Below are 21383 nucleotides of genomic sequence, written 5' to 3' on the forward strand. Positions count from 1 at the left end.
ACAACAAGCGGTATGCAAAAGCATAATAACTCTCCGACATCGTTAAACTCGTACAAGTGAGGTTGGTCATTATAGTATTTGGAGGGGGCATGCGCTGAAAATTACACAGTTTTCACTAAAAATACCACATTTTATCTAATCTACCGTAACACTACTCAATGATGTGGCCAAACTAAAAAAAAAAGGTGAGGAAAGGGGCAAACAAGATGTTCCGTATTGCTCGCAGACGTTTGAGAAAAACATTTCTGCTGCTGTTCACGTGAAGTGCACATGGGTCGTAAATGTTGAAGTGTCTTTACCCAATCAAAGCCCCTCGACAGTAAAGCGTCATCCAATAGAATAGCAGAGAGACTTCACGAGGAGACGTGCGCTGAGAGGAGCACAGCAAGGTAATCATCTTTAAGTTTGAGAACGTCCTGTTCTGTTTCGCCACCAAACACCTACATAATATTACTAAGACCTTGCCCTATAAATATATAAATAGAAAGTACAGGTTCCCCAATGGAAGCAGAAATGTTGTGCTTTCAACAACGACAACAAATGTTTTCTATGGCCTTACATAGCTGTTTCATAGTGCGAGATGCCTGCACATCAGAATCATGTTCATTTGTTTGATACTTATGAGCACCTTCCTTTCTTAAAACATGGTCTTAGGAAATACTGTAGTGTCAAGTGTGAAAACTGATATTAGATCATCATGAGCAATATTTCTGGCTATGCATATAGCTTATGTATGTTTACTAAGTATTATAAGGCATACTGGCTACTACATTTAAAATACATGACCAGAGTCTAGATACATCTATATCCATTAGACATGTTCCCATATGTTACTATCACTTGTTATTCTCTGCTACTTTTCCTGCATCATCCAGTCCAATTCATTCAAAAAAGGTAAATTCAAATGTGGCTTATAGTCTATAAGCATGTTGATCAAGAGGTCAGCTGTATCCAGGTTTAGTTAGGTTTAGTGCAAGTGTATTTAAATGTGAAAAAAGTTTTTTTTTTTTTTTTTTGCAGATGCTGCAGGGGACAAGGGATATCCTGGCTCCTCAACAGAAAATGGTTCAGCACGACAATCAGGGCAAATAGGGCCATCTTGTGGTTGAATAATGAATCGTACATGTGTATAGCCGTTAAAGTGAAATCAAAGAAAGGCAGGCAAGAAATTAGTCTCATTAAATAACATAGACCCCGACTCAGGCTCTCAACCAATCCGGGAACCCAACCATAAATTCTTGGTTATATAATATAGTTATATTATCTTGGTATATAATATAATTATAAATTCTTCTTAATAATAACTAAAATCAGAACTGGTTTGATCCAGGAGATATTTACAATTTGTGATTAAACTTTATACATTATATAATGTTTTATAACAATAACTTGCATGAATATATTACTAATGTAAATTGCATATTATATATCTATATATATATATATATATGTATGTTCATTATGTTTATAATGTTATCAACAATTTGTTTTAGGGGGGAAAAAGTTCAGTCTTTATTTTTAGCATGATACAGATAACATTATCAAGTTCAGAAGAAACAAGTACAAGTCGTTTAACAACATCCTTCAAGAAATAACAAGAACATAAATATAACAGAATCATTGATAACTACAGGAAAACAAGCAGTGCTGTTTCCTGAATGTTCCTGAATCTGATGGTTTTTAATATGCACATTTAGAAAAATATTATTTTTAGTTTAACAAAATTAATGTTTTCTTTGTTTCCTTAAAATTTTCTAGAAAACATATTCTGTCATAAAGCATGACTCTTAATCCCAGTACAAGCAGTTTGTTTAAAATGACAAAGGGTTCAGTTATTAACCAAATAAAATAGTTTTCAGAGTAATATCAAGCATTGTTTTTCAAAAATAGATTTTTTCTTTCTTCCTTTCCCCTAGATGTCAACCACCCACTTAGCAGCCTGTGAAATCACAGCCTTTTAAACTTAGAAACAGATGAGAGCATGAGAGCATTCTGTGTATGTGAGCGGGCTGATATGCAGCTTGTGATTGCACATACAACATACAATTTCCATAGGCACATAAACTCATATACACAAACGCAGACAGATACAACACAGCAAGACCTGAATCCTTAAATGGGATTGGAGGAATGGAGCTGAACTTTCACACAGATAACTAGGGAGGGAGAGAAAGCAAGACAGGGACGGAAAGTGTGCCACACATGATCAAGAAATAATCAACATAATGAGAAGGAAAATGAGAATGCACAGGAGGAACAGTTCTCTGTGGATATACAGCACACAGAAGAAAAGAAAAAATATAGAAGGATGGAGAGAACAACTAGAAGAAGACGCGGATATCTCAGGGAAGCATAGATAAACACAGAAAGAGATTAAGAGCATGGTTCACAGAGCACAGAAAGGTTTATTAGCACTTACATAAAGGCCTGAAATATTTTGCCAGGGGGGTCATTACTGAAACACCCTAATCAGATCTGCTCCGAAAACCACTGTTACCCCTTTATCTCAAACTAAATCATCATACTAAAACAGAATATATTAGTAAGCACAGTACAAAGTAACATCTGTATTGTGGTTTGGTTTTCTTTTGGGTGACAGTGCACCTTCAACTCTGACTTATAAGCATACCATCACTCACACACACACACACACACACACACACACACACACATACAAACTTTCCACCTACTCTAACATCCATCACTTTGTCTTGCATGCATACTCATGCTAGCTTTCTACCCCATAATAATACCAGGAGTGTCTGCATTTCATCATTGCAAATTCTTACTAAACTGCTAAATATATTTGAACATAATATAACGTTACGTTAATAAAAGACAAAATACATTCGTTTGTGAATTTTAAAATCAAAATTATATCAACCAATAACAATTTGTGTAATCACTCAATTTCCCTCTCATCTTCTCATGAAATGAATATAACATTTGTTTACAACATGCATACAACAAATGAAGTGAATAGTACAATTAACAACCATGATTTCAGCTACTCAATACAGTACATGTACATTATGTGTGTTCACAAAATCATTAGTTCTAGTTGTATTATTATATTATTACCTTATGTGTCTTACCTGTCCCTTCGAGGTCTTGTCCACCCAGAAAGCGGCTGTAGTTCCTCATCCTCCAGGTTCTAATAAAGAGCAGCGCGGCTAACGTGTTCAAACACGAGCTTTGTAGAAGAGCTTGTGCTTGTTCCCGTTGGTTTGTGGAAACATTATTTAGACGCGCACCGGTCCGCACTGCCTTTAAATACAGGATTTGCGTGCGTGTTTAGATAACATACGCGCGTCTAAAACAGCCACATGGGAGTCCCATACTTCAGAGAAACAGATTGAGGACAGAGTAACACCAATAGCATTCGCTTTCATTATGTAATGCCAGATGAGTTGCTTTTCAAGTGTAGATTAATTAAAATGAGCTGTCTGTAATGGAGAAGTACGGTGCCAACACGTTCTCTCCTTTTCTACACCAGTTTATTCTAATCCACCTAACAGTAACTGTACTGTACATACTGTTTATCATTATTTAACAGTAATGCATACCCAGTGGGTCAACTTAAAATAAAAAACCCAAGGGCAGAATGTGATGATAATCACATGGATTAGAATACGGTCATTTATTGTTATAATTTATCAGTGAGGGACAAAATCTGAAAACTGTGATTTATCAGTCACTATCACAACAAACATGATACATTTTGTGCTGTCATTGACACTGTCATCAAACCTCTAACAAAACACACTACTGATTTTACCGATGTAAACGGAGGAAGCTAAATAATATCCAAAAATTGTTGGTTAGTTAAACCACACCTAAAATGTGTGAATGTTATTGTAGTATATAAAATATCAAACCAAATGTTAATTATTTTTTAGAGGCATAGACCTAGTCCACCAATACATGAAACTTCTGTCATCATTTATTTCCCCCTCATGTTGTTCTAATCCAAAACTGTGTGACTTCTGCAGAATATCAAATCTTTGGAAGAATATTGGGAACCAAACAACATTGATACAAAATTTCTCAAAATATATATGTTGAACAAAAAAGAAGGTAAGTCATGGAGTTTTGGAATGACCATGCAAATTATGCCAGGATTTTCTTTTTTGGGAGGAATATCCATTTACAACATAACACAGTACACTTTCAAGCAAAACATTTCACAAAAAAACATGAATTTATTTAGGTATTAAATTCTAAAACGATTAAATTCTAAAACGAAAGACAAAGTATTTGGACACTTGCTTGCCCAACATAATAAAATGCATTGTAAGAACAAAATAGTTTTATAAGAATAAGTGAAATTAGTTCGGAAAAGAGGTTTATCATAATTAATTTTATGACATAATTTTTATTAAAATGCCTTAGAAAAAAACTTTTCTGGTGTGCATCTTGAGACAAAACAAAGGCACCGATATGTTTTAAGATCAATCAGTGCAAGTTTCTTTCAGTTGAAACAGCTCAGATTTACATTTAACTAGGTTTGAGCCTTGTCTGTAAAACAGGAGGTAAGTTTCAAGAAACAGTTTGAGTCACTGTTATGTTTTTATTAGTTTTGATTACATCATTAAACATTCTTTTAAAAAGTCTATAGTTGTTCTGTAGAAATTCATATGATTTAGTTAATAAAGAAACATATTTTCCATGTGGAAGTGTTTGTGTGGGGTAACATGACCACATCCTTTCATAAAGGAACCTCAGTCATAAAGTCCCATCTGATGAAAAGTATGGAGTTTTTAAAGGTAGTCATCATAGCCAGATTCATCCTCGATCCTAGCTGCAAATATAGAAACATGTCTGACATATTTAGTACTTCTTAAAGAGAAAACGGAGTTGAACTAAATTTAGACAGATGAGTTACCATTATAATGAACATTTTGCTTCATTCCAGCAGAGTAGGGATCTTTAATCTACAACAAAAACATTCAGATATAATTCAATTGAAAAATGTATTCACAAACTTTTCTGTATTTCATACAATTATAAGAGCACAAACTTACAGCTGAACTTGGAGGGGCTGCAGGGGCCTGGTAAGATGGAGGGGGTGGCACCAATGGTGGTTTGGGAATAGTGGAGTCTAAGTTTTGTATGCTAGCATTGGGATTAAACTTCAAGGTGGCTATTCTGGCATGAATGGGAATAGGTGGGAGGGGCCCTTTCCTCTGGGCGAGCGACATAGACTCTTCATTAACAACGGAGAGAGGTTGTGATGAGTCGTGTGATTGGCTGGACATTGTGCTAGCAACTGTTGGTCTGCTCTCTGGAAATGCTGCATGTGAATCAAGACGGTGTGGAACTCTAGATGAACTTCTAAGGGAAAGACTGGGGCCAGAATTACACAAACAGAAAACACAAACAGTCAGAATCCAACTAGCCAATAAGAAATTGCTAGTTAATCTCACAATTTATGAAAAACGGAAAGTAATACATTGAGTGAAACATACATTTTTGAAGAATAAAGACTGAAACAGTTTTTTCTTGTAAAACACTCTAAAAGTATTGTTTTATTTACAATTTAACAGTGTCCCTATTTTAGTTCTCACCTCTTGTGCACTTCATTTCCTCTAAGACAATTGTTAAGTTTTTCTTTCCAGTCAGAAACACCCCCCACACTGTATCTGCGTGTAAGTCCCGAGTGAGATGCTGGAAAAGAGAGAAATATTCATTGGCACAATGTTCGTTGTTTCATGCAATTTGCAAGGAGTATTCAGAGTGACAGACCTTTGTTGTCGCTGATCTGTTTCTGCACAGCAATGTAGAACTGCTTGGCTTCATCTTCATCCGCAAAGTTTATTCCTATCTGACACTCCTGTATGCACGCACAAGGTTTTTATTATGATGAGGACTTCTATTACTTTTCTATAATATTTTATATCCCTTAGCCCAAAACCTCAACCATACAATATTTTTGCCTGATGTGAGATTTGATATGATTGGTTGATCTCCATAATGAGAGCAAATCTTGATCCACATGCACTTATGGATGCATGGCTGCACATAAACAAGCTTGCACACATACATGCAATGCAATTTATTTGTCACTCACATCACCAGGGAAGGTGTGGAAATAAGGGCAAGTTTCTGAGTACTCAAATGGTGTATACAGCTCCTGTTCCCATTGCAGCTTGGCTTTCTGCAAAGAGAAAAATAAATACCATGGTCACAAAGTGGTGAAGACATGGGCTAAAAATCAAAAGCAGAACCACTGCACATGAACTAGTGGTGGAAATGGGTAAAAAAAAAAAACTAACAACAGAAACTTTGTAGAAGAGATTTCTGAGAATTTGCAGAATAAATAAATAAAGCAAATGAGTAATGCCACTAACAACATTGTGTGAAATAATAAAATAATAAAAGGATGTTGTGTGTATTGATATTTGCAGATCATTTAAAGAAATGTACACAAAATACACAAATAGCTCTTTCTGTAACATCTGTTAGCCTCACCTTAAGACAGTAGAGTCTCAGGAATGTTGAATGTACAGATTTATCTTGCGTCAGACATAAAACTCCAAAACTGTGACTTTTCCACTCCTTTTTCCGTGGAGGGACTGCCATTACCAGCTGGACAATACCACATGCTAAAACCTGTAATATACACACACACTAATATATACAGTGTGTCTTTAAACGTATACTTTGAATGTATATGCGTAAGTGCATATTCACACAGACACACAATATCATTTTGTTTTAAATTAATACACGTTTAACCACAAATACAGATCCAGAAGCACTGCAGACGGTGGTGTGATTGTACAATGTATTTTTCTCTGTACAAATATGTAGTTTTGTCTGAAATATGCGGTTTGCATAAGTTTGCATAGTTGAAGAACAATTGTATGTCTGTCATATGACTAAGCTCTGCAGCTCTAAATATGTATGTGAATCATTTAAATAACCACTATGTTTTCTTTCTACAAACCAGAAAAACCAGTGGTCAGTGGTTAGGATCAGGTGGTTTATTCCAGATAAATCGACAAAAGAGCATGAAGAGCATGTATGGGTGTCCCAGTCACTGTTATTCTAGTATTATTCAGATACTATTATATATTTTGATATTTCTATATTCATTTCAGTTAAAATTTTACTAATGTTGTTGTTTTAGTTATGTTTGCTTAAATTTGTATATATATATTTTATATAAATTATTTTTGAACATCAAGTTAATTGAAAAAATAGATAGAAATGTTCCTATGACTATTAGCTGAAGCAAATAGTATGAAGAATAAAAACTTATTTCACAGAATGACACATATCTCAAACAACACACTCTAATAACAGTGAATTACGGGAAGCACAATAACAGTAATTGTTGTGCACAGTATGCTTTATTGTATACATGGTATTTAGATCTGGTGATATATATAAAAAAAACAGGATAAAGGGATGAGAGAAAAAAAAGTAAACTCACACTACAGTCATTGCTTAGTAAACTGAAGAGAAGACCGTTCTCGCGCGTCGACAGGAGCGAACTTGAAATCCGTGACATCTCTTTGTCCTCCATCTTTGCTGCCTCTCTGCTAAAGTGTGCTCTTTCTGTTTTTTTTGTTTTTTTTACTCACAGGTGTCCTGATCTATATCATCAAACTAGTCACTCTGCTTTATACTTCCTAATGCAAATACCCTGGTATCAGGAATACAGAAACAGGGCTCTATTCACACAACACACACAAGATATTTGTACATTCACACTTCATACTGTAAAAAAAGTATAGAGAGAAATATTATAATAATATATTTATTAAATCAAACATGACTGTTTTAGTTGAATCTGTCACAGATAAGATAGAATATGTTGAGTGACAAAACCTGTGCAGCTAAAAATATCAGCACACCTATTACTTTAATGCTTGTGCATGCAAACTAATGGTAATGGAAATTTGCTTTTTAGAAAGTCAGAACAACAATGTCCTATTTAATACAGACATTCAATATGGTACAAGTTATTCTAGAGGGTGTACGTTTTGCGAGCTTCTATGTCTCCAGAGGTTGAGTATCCTAAATGATTTACAGGCCAGTGGCCAGGACTTGGCAAAACAGTAGTTTCGATACGCTGAAATAAAACCATTGCAGGAGAGCTTGTCTTTACAGGCAGGAACAAGCGCACATGATCTTCCCTTCCAGGCCAGAAAGCATTAGGGTCCGCCCAGCAAACCGGCTGCTTCTTCCTACAACACATACACAGACATAACCAAATTCAAACATTCTTATTTATACAAACCTGGGATCTGTAAGATTTTTTAATATCTTCTTATCTGAAAGCATTTATTTGATCAAAAATACAGTACAAAAGAAAATTGTGAAATATTATTGCAATTATTTAATATATCTTTTTTCTATTTTAATCATTTTTATTTTATTCCTATGATGGCAAAGCTGAATTTTACTCAAATGATCCTTTAGAAATCATTTGGAAACATTCAAGATTTTTTTTTATTTTATTATTATTATTATTAGCCTATTAACAATGCTGAAAACAGCTGTGCTGTTGAATATTTTTTGCGGAAACCATTATCCATCTTTTTCAGGACTCTTTGATGAAGAAAGTACAAAAGAATATAATTTATTTGAAATATAAATCTTTTTAACAATGTAAAAAGTCTTTACTGACCCTTTCAATCATTTAAATATATCTTTACAGAATAAAAGCATTAATTTCTTGATTTTTTTTTTAAATAAATTCTTACTAACCTCAAACTTTTGAATGTCACAAAAGTTAACAAAAATAAATAAATAACACCGGTCATAACATATAAACCCCTCATCCTGGCCCTGATTAGTAGATTTTTCATCATATAGTGACTTACATCTCTTTGTGGCCCTTATTTGTGCCACCTTCAGCTTGATGAGTTTTGGGTGTCCCGAAGTGACCTTTCCCTCCCAATTTGAAGATGCTAGACATGCTCATGTCACCAGGGTGCAACAGGACTTGGAGAAAGGTTGCATTTGTATTCATTATTCGTTTTACAATGGTTTAATATGCCATCTTAGTATGTCCTTGTGTGTATGTGCAGTTTCTATATTTTATATATAACTTACCTTTCTGTAGTGTGGCCTGGCTCACATTAAGCGCTTGTCGTTGGCATTGCTCCAGTGATTTCAGATATTCTCTGAAACAAAGTCTCCTGAAACGATCCACTTCTCTGCCCATAGGTCCACCCAGAGAAGAAGGGCAGGAGGTCTTGGAGGCTGCCAGAACTCTCCGCATGATCGCTAACACCTCCACATCCTGCATGCCCTTCTAGAAATGTTTACATTCGATTATGTAGCATAATTCAACGGACATAATTTGATCAATCAACAAATTATATTCAAAAACTATTAAGGATTATAATTTTGTGATAATAATTATAACAGTTTTTATAAATAAAAAAAAGTACTTTGGTATAGGAACATGGAACTGTGACTGTCACTGACAGTAATGCAGTGTACTTTGATATTTGTTTTCATATGTTTATGTGTTGCTGTACCTGGTCATCTTTCTCCCCTCCATGTATTGGAAGATAATGTCTCGACCCAATCCTTTTCTCACAGTCTGCATTCCAATAACCTAAACATCAAGACACTGTACCTTATGATGTTTACACACTGAAAGCAAGTTTTTGTCCCTATCTTTAACCCCGGACTAAGATATACCTGGGTTTGATTGCTGCTCTTCATTTTCCTGATGCTTTCTGCTCCAGGCCTGAATACCAGCAGCCAGGTCTTCCACAGTTACTGAGTTTCCATCTTTACTATTCAAAGAGGACATCAGCACATTTAACCGCTCAGGTTGTATGAAGAAGCCTTCCTACAAACAAACCAAAACATATACATTCTGTTTGTTTCGACAATGTTCTCAATCTTAAGTCAAAAAATAAATGTACTGCCAGAGATATAAATGCACACCTTCTTAAATTGATTACAGAGGTCTACACGCTTTAATTGACCAGTCTCGTTCCAGTCCAAGAGTTTGAAGAGGTTGCAGGGTTCGCACATGCGCAGAAAGCTGTTCACTTCTTCAACTTCACGTCTAAGCTCGCGCGAAGACTATATAAAGACAAATTTGAGAAATTTTAAAACCCTCTCAAAAGTAGTATTCGGATAAAATATTTGGTTGAAATAATTCGTGTTTTTTTTCATAATAATTTTAGTTGTATCATTTCTAGAGGCACTACACATTCCCATCCAGTTTTCATTATCAAGTTATGTACAGTGATAGCATCTGGTGCTGATGGAGCAATGCTTGTTTCTGGAGGGAGTGATGACATCCGCTGAGCTTGTCTGTCTCGTTCCATAACGAGAAACTCCGAGTCGGTAAGAATGGGTTTATTGTGGAGCCATCTGCGCAGGTCTCCCATGCTTTCAAGCGCTTCTCTGAACGCTTTCCTGTCCCGGATCCAGTCCGGGTGTTCCGCGGGTTTGCCTCCAGGGAGACGCGAGTAGAACTCAGCAGCGCCTCTGCGGGCAGAGGCAGGAATAGCAGGTTGAGCGTCAAGTTGTTTCGGCTGTGGACGAGTTGATGTTTTTATCTTATCCATCATAGGCTTCCTCAAGTCACCACCACTGCATTCCTGTGGTCCCAAAGAACCACATGCCAGTTGAAATAGGTACGTCTCTGTCAAGTCTCGTTTTTTTAACCGCCTGAATTCCTCTTCCAATCTCGGGTCACCCGGTAAGCACTCAGTTCCGAATACTGGACTTTTTGGCATTATTTAAAAAATAGCTATTCAAATAAAATTAAGCTAGATTGTAATATACCTGGATTTTAATTCAACGCCACTCGCTTCTGTAAAATGTAGCTGTGAAATAACTAAGTCTATGGGTGGCATGTTTACATGTGTATCCATGACGTCCATTCTTCTTCCTCAAAGGTCAAAGCTTGTTCATTTTGACTTAAGAAAGTCATGGACTTTATTGAAGCATGTTTTACTTTAATTAAATTATATTATATATTAAAACAGAGAGAGAAAAACATTCAGTTGCATCTCAAATACTTTTTATAGCATGATACTACAGTAATACAGTTTACTGTACTATACTACTATATCCTTGACTGACAGAATTTTTCTAGAAAGAGATCATTTACATCAAAAATGGTCACTCCCCGTCATATAATTCCAAACCTTTAAGACTTTATCTACTCTGTCATGTGGAATACGGATTTTAGACAGTAGGTTTTGAATCAAAGACTTTAAATTTCAACTTTTCTAAGTAATCTCAAACTTTTGGATCCATTTAAATTACTTTTATACTGTTTGACTAAAGCAGCACACAATTATACACATATATTCTTAAATGGTCAAACATAACTTTTAATCAAAGTATGATCACACATTTTAAACAAATACGTCACATGTACTCGCTCGATTACCATGTTTGAGACATGTGTCTAAGTATACTTAAAATCACACACTTATGTAACAAAGTTACAACAACCTTTGTCCTTTATGTCTTATCTTAAAACAGATATAAATAGATTAAAGTAAAACAAACAAAAGTGGAATATGAAGTTGGTAAATGGAAGTTGGTAATTCTCCAATTTTATATAGCTATGGGCAGCTGTGAAGGCATATCATTGGTCTCAGTGGGGCGGCCGCGGGGCAGAGAGTCAGACTCTTTGCTTATGCTGAAGTCAGAGATTTGACGGTCTGACCCAGGATTTCCACTTTGAGTTTTTAAGTATTTATGTCAGTATTCATCCAATTACGACATGGTCATCGCTAGCACTCTAGTCTTAGCTAGAACCATGCTTCACCTTAATCTTACTGACAATCAACGATTGATGACATAAATACATTTAAATACGTTTAAAATTCCATTTCAGAAATGAACTGTGAATTTCCTTATCCGTTGATTGTAGTAATTTTATTTTTTTTTTTTACACACAAATAGTAAAGGAAATTGAGCAGAAGGAAATATAATGCAGCGAGCTAATGCAGCGCTTTGTTAGCAATATCTTGCGGTATCAACTCGAAAAGTGTCCTGTCCCCCAGCAACTATAAACTGCTATGTATCCATCCTAATGTCGTTAATTTGGTCATGCCGCTTTCAAACAAATACCATCATGTAATAAACAGTAGAGAACGCCAAGGGACTATGACGTCAGAATCCGGAAGAGTAATTCGCCGCGGGATTCCTTCGAGATTTTCCTAGGGGGGTTTACCAGTTTATGAGTAAACTAAAACCTGTGGTAAACACCTTTGGTAAACATAACTTGACGATACTAAAAACACCCCAAAAATTCTAGTCACCTAACTAGATCTAGTTACACCCCAAATATTCTAGTTATACATCTAGTTACTTAACATTTTCAAAAATGAACAAAAATTTTATCTTCAAATTTTATCCACAGCACTGCATATTTTGTATCTCTCCCCGTATCTTATAGAGTCACTTCAGGTCCTGTAGTCTCCACTGATGAGATGAATCAGGTGTAATAGATGAGGGAGACATACAGCACATGCAGGGCTGGGGGTACTCCAGTACAGGTCTGAGAACCACTGTTTTAGAGAAACTGCATTAAAAAAAAAGTCAAATTTTACCATGTAATGTGTGAAAGGAGAGAAACAGAGCCATTTTTACATTGACATAATACAATTTTGTTTCATGGTCTGCATTACTAAAATTCCAGTAAGCCATGCTCACAAATAAAACACAATATAAACAAATACAAAATCTTACCTCCCAAAAATGAGTTTTTATTGAGAAGAATCAGTCTTTGCTGAATATTTGTTCGCAACACTTCTTTTTACATCGTTAAAAAAAAAAGAAAGAAAAAAGAAAAGGGAAAGATTTATTTTACATGGTTGCACACTGCATTAAATGTCATATATAGACACCCAATGATACAGTAATAGGGCTTCATTTTGAAAGTAAACTGACTTCAGATGTAACCAGCGCTGTCTGCCTGAAAAACTGAAAATCCTCGAAGCCTACCGTGTAACTTTTGTATTCGGTACAAAAGGATACCAGTGTAAATGAATACACACGCACAAAAAAAACCCCATGCCATTGGTACCACACTGTGTTGCATTTCCTCCGACAACAAACTATTCTGCTGACTGGAAACCAAACCCCTCTGTTTGGCTTTCAGATCTTTTGCCATAATTAAACCATCACATTTTTTATGTTTAAATTAAGTATGAGGAGCTAGAGTGAGTCTAACACTAAACGGCAGCAATTATTGGTGGGGGGGGGGCATATATGACATACAAGACCGATATATGACAAACTGAGACGTAACAGAGACAGTCTGTGTGTGTGGAGACAAACTTGGCAGTGTAGAGTAAGTCAATCACTCAATATCAGCAAAACTTTCTGAAAAATCCTTTTAACTAGTATAACTTGAATCAGACAAGAGGTAAACATAAGGGTGAATGAAGGGACTCAGTGACGCAATGAGACGGAGGAAGGACAGACTGAGAAGGAAAAACTCCCAAGTATTCCTAGTCAGAGTTCACAGAGTCCATCTTCACTGTCCCATCACTGAAGTTCAGCTTCAGCACTGAATTTTAGAAACGTTTTGCCACTTCTGACAAAAAGGAGAAAATGCTCAGCTGGAACTAACACCTAAGACCATGTTCTCCCAAGACAGCACTCGTGACAGACCATTTTGAATGCTCAAACCATACAGAAATAAAAAAAAATGACAACAACAATCATAAAAATAATAAAAGTGTTTTATAAGGTGTCAGCAAGTATGTGTATGTGCGATTCTGTGAGTGTCTTTTTTTTCTTTTTTCTTTAGAAGAGTAGCGCTCCCATGCTGCCAACTTCACTCTGTTCCTTAACAAATATTTCAAAGTACTGATAGATGATTGTAACAGCCAATAAGATTCCTGTTCCAGAGCCAATGGCACCCAAGAAGTCAGCCATTACTGAAAGGCCTCCGATACACAGTCCACCAAATGCAGCCGCTGTGGGGATGTACCTGAGCAACAGAGAAAGTGTGAGATTAATAAAGGTCCTCACAAAGAAGTAAAAGCTAATGTGTTTTTAGCTCACCTGTTGAGTTCATGAACCATGGAGGTCTCTCTGTGTCCCCTCATCACCATCTGCTGTTCTTTCAGCTGCTTGGCCACCTAAAAACACACAGACAGCCCTTACAGCTTCTTATCAAATATCCAAAAACAATGTTGCTAACAACATGAACAAGAACTAGTAACGCACATCTTTGGCGGATGATCCAGAAACTTCAATCCAGGTCTTAGAAAAGAAGGCACAGGATCCCAGCATGAACACAATGTAGATCACAGTATGGACTGGGTCTTCAAGCACAGAACCAAATGACTCCGGAGGAGACAGATAGTAACACAGACCGCCAACAGGGTAGGCACGAGCCGGACCACCGGATGATGTATCCTACAACACAACAGAAAATATGCTATTAGGAAGGGTTTCCCTTCCATATCTAATTCTGTTTGGTTTCTGGTCTGATTTGCAATATAATTTAGTGGAAGATGACAAGCACTGGTGACACTTACAGACCAAGTCCCCAGGAGGTTGACCAGGAAATTCCCACTGAAGCGGGTGGAGAGCATCTGCGAGATGACGTATAGGTTAGAGACCAGAGCAGACTGCAGGATGATGGGAATGTTGGAGGTGTAGAACAGCTTGATGGGATATGTGTTGTACTGGCCACGGTAACGTGCAGATTTGATGGGCAGGTCAACTCTGAAGCCCTGTGCAAAACAAACAATTTCTTTTTTTTAATTGAATTTATTTATTTTATTTTAAAGCACTTCATTGGCATGACTGTTTACAAATATATTCAGTATTAACGTTCAATATTGCCTAGGCATTATACACAAAAAAGTAACAACATTCAACATATCAAATAACAATAAAAGTATTAAAAGTGCTAAATTATAAAAATCTATCTATACACAATTTTCAAAACACCATGAACAACAATAAACCTAACATATGCACATGGGTTTGTTACTAACTAAAAGTCTTGCATCTTATGGCTCTTAAAAAAAAAAAAAAAAAAAAAACTAACCTGAAAGTATATGACCACAGCAAAGACAAAGACTGTAGAGATGAGGTTCAAGAGGTTGGGCAGGTTCTGTCTGTAGAAGGCTTCTCTCAGAGCTCGAACTTTATCAGTACGAGTGGCCAACAGGTGGAACAGAGCAATAACGGCTCCCTCAAACTCAGTACCTGTACATACACAAACAAAGTTCAGTCATCGCCGTCATCTAAGTTCAAAATATGGTACAAAAGGAGATGTTGTGTCCTGAAAGCATACCTCTGCCTGTGTTGACTGTGGTTGGGCTGAATGCCTTCCATACGATTGTCTCACAGATGTTGGTGGCGATGAAGAGCGAGATACCAGAGCCCAAACCATAACCTTTCTGCAGCAATTCATCCAGCAGCAACACGATCAGACCGGCCACAAACAACTACAGGAAGAGCACACAGATCTAATTAAAATCTCTTATCCATTTACAAACTCTTGAATCACAAAAGACACATTGATCACTGACCCAAACAAAATCCAGAGTTGTGTGTGCACATGTTCTCTTACCTGAATGATGATCAGCAGACAGATGCCAGCACCCATCTCTGAAGGGTCTCCATACATTCCAGTCATGACGTACACAATAGCCTGGCCAATGGTGATGATCATACCAAACACTGACAAAAAAAATAATTGCCATCAACAACATTACAATCATAACATCTAAAACTACTTAATTTTTTTTAAATTGCATTTACATGCAATACACTCAAATCAAAAACAACAAAATCATACATTTCTGAGCTCCGTTGAAGAGCGCTCTGTCTTTAGGTGTGTCTCCAACCTCAATGATTTTAGCTCCAGCCAGAAGCTGCATGATCAGACCAGAGGTCACAATGGGAGAGATACCCAACTCCATCAAAGTACCTGTAAAACAGGATCAATAATAAACTTCAGACCCACAATGTTTTGCTGAATAAAAGCATTTTTTTTAAAGAACTTTAAATTACATGCTTGAATAATTTAGCAATAAATAATTAGGTGGCAGTGTAGAGATGTAATATACTATTTGAATAAAACACTACAAACTACACCATAACACGTACAGAAACAGTCTTACCTCTGTTGGATGCCAAGATGACTCTCATCCAGTAGAATGGATCTGCGGAATCTGAAGACATGATCCCAAAAAGTGGGATCTGAGAGAGGGAGAGACACATTACATAAGCTCTTAACCTCATTTTTACACACTGAACATAGCTGGAGCACTGAAGCACAGGCAAGTGCATTTTCATTCATTTAGAAACCAAACTTACCTGACAGCAAACAAGAAAGATGAACAATGTGATGGCGGTCCATAGCACTTTTTCTCTGAACTGGATCTGAAAGATAAACATAGATATTAGTTTAAAATGCAGCAGGTTTGTGTGTAAACTAACCTTTTTTTTTTTCTTTTTTTATGCATGTGATATATGTGGTGTACAATGTTATACCTTTCTTTCTGGTTTCTGGATTTCCGGCAAAACCGCACAAAATGGTTTTATAACCTCCAAGAACTTGACTGAGAAAAAAAAAATGTATATGTAAAGGAGAAATTAAACATTTGTTCCCACAAAATAAAAGAAAATACAATTTGATTTAATGCAACATTACATCTACTAAACCATACTCGCGTTTTATTTTATCACCTCAATATGTGGAGCAAACTGTCGAGATGTTTAGAAGGTTTAGTAGCAGCAATTCAAATTTTAGACTGAGAGGAACAATTGATGGAAAGTCATTTTCTTCCCAAAACCGTGTTGAGCTACTCAGTCATAACATTAGCCAATCTAAAGCGTCGTCATCATTAAACTGATGAGCTGAAACTCTTATTTCCGACCTTTTATACAATGTAGGCTAACACTCTGTCACAGGAGATCAGACATTATCCATCGGTTTGTCGGATTTTTTATCGTGAGTATTCATGAACCTCCAAGTAATTATCAAATTAAACATTTTATTAACTAACATGTCTGTTTTGCTACTCTCTCTGGTCTGTAAATCCAACAAAATACTAAAGTTTTTCTCCCAGTATTAGCTATTAAATATGTTAAAATAAATATATGAAGTAGTCGTTTAAAATTTTGTAGTAATACAAAGCATTACAGGCGTACTTGCAGAAAGTAGCTAACGTTAACAGGCTAACGCTAGCTGTCTGAAGAATTCAATCATTAGCCAACAGAAAACAATGCAAATATTAATTAGCTTACGTAAAAACAACTGATGAACCAAACAAAGAAAGTAAAGAGGGACTGAAACGCATTTTATTTGCAGTAAAGTACAGAAATAAATACATGAAAAATAAGTCTTAATCTTATACAAGCCTCTCAGGTTTCAATAAAAGAAAGCTGTCTGGCTAGCATGTTAATGGTGCTAACAGAGCTCTAGTGTGATATAACCATTAAACACACGAGAAACGGTCTGAAATATTGCACTCACTTCCCATGGTGACGGTCTCCTGAAATCCCGGTCACTATATGAAGTCCCAGTGAGCTATAAACAGATAATCCCGTGCTGCCGGTGCGCTCCGCCGCCCGGGTTAGAGAGAGAGAGAAGCGCTGAGCTGAAGGAGGAGAGCGCTTTAGAGACACGTCAACACTACACTACCACACGCCAGAGGAACAGCGAGCCGCGGTTGATCTTCTGGTTCACCTCCTATAATTTGATCAAGTGGCTAAATAAGGTACATTAGGTACATTTCCTCAAATGTTTCCAAGCATGTTACTTCGATTTTACTGTTGTTATGTACAACGTGAAAGTGACGTGACGTGTAGACCTAAAAAAAAAGTGATATAAACGTAAAGAAATCTATAATTTATAAGACATGTTAACTTATCTTACCGTTAAACTGGTTAAAATAGTATTTATTATTTATTAGTAGGATTTATTTTTATGTAATGTAATAAGGTTTTGTTATAGTAATGGAATCACTAGACACTCAAGTTTAATAAAGAAAGTTGAAAGAGGGAACTAAAAACAATCAAATAAATGCAATATACTTCCGGGTAAAATAGGCTTACGCATTGATCTATCTATGGCCGCTTGTGACGTTTGAATATATTTTTTTTTTTTTTTTTTTGTCTGTTTTCCATATTAGTTAATCGTACAATCAAATTCTGCTCTTGTACAATTGAGTTGATTTTAGTAAAGCGCCGTAGACAGATTTTAAATGTAATCAGTTCTGCCGTTAGGTCTTGTTTACAGTTATTATGCTGTTATGTTGGCATTTGTGACTAGAGGAGGCTTCATTTACTCATTATCCAAAATGTAAAAATAAATAAAGCCTATAATCCTCGGTTAAACACAGATATTGTCTTCCAAATGAAAGTCATAGTTTCCAGTAGGCTATATTTAATTATAAATTAATAATAAATTAATAAAAATACAACCAAGGTAAACGAGAAACTTTCTTTTTTGGCCAGTGGGTGTCAGGACCATAAGTTAGAAGTTTAAATAAATTAATGTTTATCTGTTACACTATTTATTTCTCAAACCGACAGAGGGCTCCCGGTACTTACCAAATAAATGTCTGTCTAGTATTTTCTTTCATTTTTCTGTGGATGTTCAGTTAGTGAGCTTCACATTGCAAAAGTTGGTTATGTTTTATTAAGAGGTAACGTTTGCCATTGGAATTGATTTCAGAAGCATTCTATCCTGCATGTATGTTCATTATCTAGCTGCTATTAAATCAGATTTAAAAAATCTAAATATTTAGGTCTTATAAAGCTACTTACCATTGTCAAAGCTGCTGATATCTGCAGAGGATCTAAACTCATTCTAAACCTATAGTTCTTTAGGCCTAAATTTGAATATTAAACACACACACACACACACACACACATACACACACTATCATTTTTAATTCTCTGCTATTTCTTATCCCATCTGTGGTCTATTATGTTCAGTTTCTAACCCTGGTTGTTAAATAATGAAAACAGGGCATGTTGTAACTATTATTTACTTTTACCTATTAATAGACTGTGTTTGTGTGTGATTGGTCATGGTGTTTTAATGTGGAATTGATCCTAGAAATATATGACACAAAGTACTTCAGCAAGGAGAATTTGCTCTCACACAGATGCACAGGATTTTATCTATTTTTGGAAACAGCCATGAGGATTTTATCTTATCCACTGCAATTTCTCACACTGCTTTCTGGCTGCATTTTCTGGATTACACACACACAGACAGTGACTGCTGAACAGGGGACAGTTTTGTCCATTGCGGTTACATCAATTAATTTGCCCTAAGAGGACAACATGCCAATGTATCTGTCATTTCTGCATCCCTTTTCCCTTCATTTTGTCTCTCTTTCACACAATCAGAATTTATCACATTCCACACTCTGACACATTAAATCACAGTGAAATTGAATATACCTGCCAGACAATGCCAGACTTTATTTGGTCAGTCCTACTGTCTTAAAATGTCTAAGGTCATTATAAGAAGTCATCGGTGTAGTCTCAGCCTTAAGTTCTAAATGGTAGACAGGCACTTGTGATTTCTATATTGTGCCTTCTGGGACCAAAATGCAGTGTGAAGGCTTTCATCCAAAATATCTTAAATTGTGTTCTGAAGACGTACAGAGCTTTTTTTTTGGGTTTGGAACGACATGGGGGTAAGTGATTAATGACAAAACTTTCATTTTAAGGTGGAGTATCCCTTTGAGTGTCACATGCATTTGCATTTTCCAAAGAGGAGAGACCACTAATTATCAAAATGTTAAATCTGAGAGATTTATTTTGAGAACTGAGACCACTGTTAATTTCAGGTAATTCTCACTCATCTTATGTTACATTGAGAAGGCAGTATTTCTCAGTCGGTAATGGACTCTCTTATCCATAATGAAAGCATGGCTTGTGTGACACACAATATACTATTAACACTTATGTAAGACATTGATTTGAACCCAGACAGAAAATAGTTAGTTATTCTTATCAGATTCCTTTATTCAACATGCCAATTTTGTTATTTGATATTTTTGTTTTAGAGTAAATCATAAATCCATTTTATTGTAAGTGAAGGATCCATTTAACTTCAACAGGACAATTTACAAATGAATGTTTGTATGAATTATGTTACATATAATTACATAAAATTTACACAAATGTTCATAAGTCTCATTGTCTCCTTAAGGAATGTGGTGTGTGTGGCCACACCCTTTCCTTCTTCGTGGTTTGTGTGTATGTTTTACAGAGAGGAAAAAGGGTGTGACTGCCACACACGCTAACGCAACCACATTATTTGCAGAAGGAGAAATTCCAGTTTTTATTTGATCACATTCATAATCTTCTCAGAGAAGTGGGGAGGCTGTGATGTCATGGGAGTTGTGATGTCATATAATTAGCTAAAGTGTTGACATCAGTATCATGTGAGAAGTTGTTCTATTAATAGGGTCCTGTAAGCACCTACACCCCTATACATATATTGATTTATACACACACACACACACACACACACACACTCAGCAGTTTCTTGGAAACGCATAGTATTCAAAGTACTATATCATTTGTGAGTTATTGTTTCTTTAAACAATCTACAACCTCTACAATTGTTCTAAAGTGAAAAATATCAGATAACAATTAAGTAGTAATATGGAGACCACAATTGTCTTTTGCCACCAGTTCTGCTTGGAACACTTGTCCGAGTAAACAGATTTGGATTATACCAGATTATTCTCGATTATAGGCCTCTGCCTCTGTTGTCTTGACACTCACACAGCAGTCTCTGTGGGACTTGCTGCGTGTGATGATGCATTGGCGGAAAATTTGAACACCATTTTGAGATTGAGATTGTGAATTGAGTTAGTCATGAATCACAGCTATAAATCAAAGTTTAATTTAAATAGTTTGTAACTTCATGGTTAAAAGAGAATCAGTTATACACATAATGAAACAAAGCTACCAGGCCTAAACAAGCTCAATCTCTAACATGTTATCTGGGGTGGGGTAAAGTAAAGTAAATTAAAATTAAATTAAATATGGTATGGGAGAATATTTGTTCAACTTCAGGGATGACCATAGCAATATTGGAAAACTAATATACATATGTGTGATCTCTGCCCTGCTGTCAGTGTACACTTTGCCCATAATACTTGTCAGCACTTTAATGAACTTTGACCAGTAGAACTGAACATTCATCATCTGCTATCCATCTCACTACCAACTGTAATATATTTTTGTCTCCCTCCCATTTTATTAATAACTCTCATGCTATCATTCCATCTTTATGCCTTTTTATTATTTTATTCCCATTAGTGGAAAGGATGAAGCAATGAACACCTGATAGCTGTTCTGTTTAATCATTACCTTAGAGTGCCCAGCTAAATGTACTGTGAATAAAGTATATAAATACTTTGTTAAAAAACGTTCTT

At 36.0% G+C, this 21383-nt stretch overlaps 3 protein-coding genes across 3 annotated transcripts; all 3 read right to left on the minus strand.

Moving 5' to 3' along the window:
• Positions 1-4340: 4340 nt before the first annotated feature.
• Positions 4341-7601, minus strand: LOC113050378 (proline-rich protein LAS17-like). Its single transcript, XM_026213293.1, has 8 exons — positions 7439-7601; positions 6472-6612; positions 6071-6157; positions 5746-5833; positions 5568-5667; positions 5025-5346; positions 4886-4934; positions 4341-4801 (listed from the first exon to the last, which is right to left on the minus strand). Exons 1-8 carry the CDS (start codon positions 7529-7531, stop codon positions 4761-4763), a joined length of 921 nt encoding a protein of 306 aa, XP_026069078.1. The 5' UTR covers positions 7532-7601; the 3' UTR covers positions 4341-4760.
• A 184-nt stretch (positions 7602-7785) lies between these two features.
• Positions 7786-10824, minus strand: efcab12 (EF-hand calcium binding domain 12). The gene is made up of 7 exons (XM_026213292.1): positions 10221-10824; positions 9916-10056; positions 9664-9817; positions 9498-9577; positions 9067-9268; positions 8835-8955; positions 7786-8195 (listed from the first exon to the last, which is right to left on the minus strand). The coding sequence occupies exons 1-7, from the start codon at positions 10716-10718 to the stop codon at positions 7976-7978; spliced, it is 1416 nt and encodes a 471-aa protein (XP_026069077.1). The 5' UTR covers positions 10719-10824; the 3' UTR covers positions 7786-7975.
• A 1855-nt stretch (positions 10825-12679) lies between these two features.
• LOC113050376 (protein transport protein Sec61 subunit alpha-like 1) lies at positions 12680-17628 on the minus strand. The gene is made up of 12 exons (XM_026213290.1): positions 17450-17628; positions 16465-16532; positions 16288-16353; positions 16092-16170; positions 15767-15898; positions 15539-15648; positions 15260-15413; positions 15011-15171; positions 14493-14690; positions 14179-14370; positions 14014-14090; positions 12680-13939 (listed from the first exon to the last, which is right to left on the minus strand). The coding sequence occupies exons 1-12, from the start codon at positions 17454-17456 to the stop codon at positions 13753-13755; spliced, it is 1431 nt and encodes a 476-aa protein (XP_026069075.1). The 5' UTR covers positions 17457-17628; the 3' UTR covers positions 12680-13752.
• Positions 17629-21383: the final 3755 nt, after the last annotated feature.

Source organism: Carassius auratus, chromosome 31 (assembly GCF_003368295.1).
Source record: "Carassius auratus strain Wakin chromosome 31, ASM336829v1, whole genome shotgun sequence".
NCBI lineage: Eukaryota > Metazoa > Chordata > Actinopteri > Cypriniformes > Cyprinidae > Carassius > Carassius auratus.

What these genes read in the sequence shown, in the direction of transcription:
- efcab12 (XM_026213292.1), bottom strand. Translation starts at nt 10,718, where the DNA reads ATGCCAAAAAGTCCAGTATTCGGAACTGAGTGCTTACCGGGTGACCCG. An exon ending in GAGGGGAGAAAGATGACCAG is followed by an intron (nt 9,269 to 9,497) that starts GTACAGCAACAC and finishes AAACATTTCTAG; the next exon opens with AAGGGCATGCAGGATGTGGA. An exon ending in AATAAGGGCCACAAAGAGAT is followed by an intron (nt 8,196 to 8,834) that starts GTAAGTCACTAT and finishes TATGTGTTGTAG; the next exon opens with GAAGAAGCAGCCGGTTTGCT.
- LOC113050378 (XM_026213293.1), bottom strand. Translation starts at nt 7,531, where the DNA reads ATGGAGGACAAAGAGATGTCACGGATTTCAAGTTCGCTCCTGTCGACG. An exon ending in ACAGATCAGCGACAACAAAG is followed by an intron (nt 5,668 to 5,745) that starts GTCTGTCACTCT and finishes TCTCTTTTCCAG; the next exon opens with CATCTCACTCGGGACTTACA. An exon ending in GCAAAATGTTCATTATAATG is followed by an intron (nt 4,802 to 4,885) that starts GTAACTCATCTG and finishes CTATATTTGCAG; the next exon opens with CTAGGATCGAGGATGAATCT.
- LOC113050376 (XM_026213290.1), bottom strand. An exon ending in TCCAGAAACCAGAAAGAAAG is followed by an intron (nt 16,354 to 16,464) that starts GTATAACATTGT and finishes TTTATCTTTCAG; the next exon opens with ATCCAGTTCAGAGAAAAAGT. An exon ending in ATGGTTCATGAACTCAACAG is followed by an intron (nt 13,940 to 14,013) that starts GTGAGCTAAAAA and finishes TCTGTTGCTCAG; the next exon opens with GTACATCCCCACAGCGGCTG.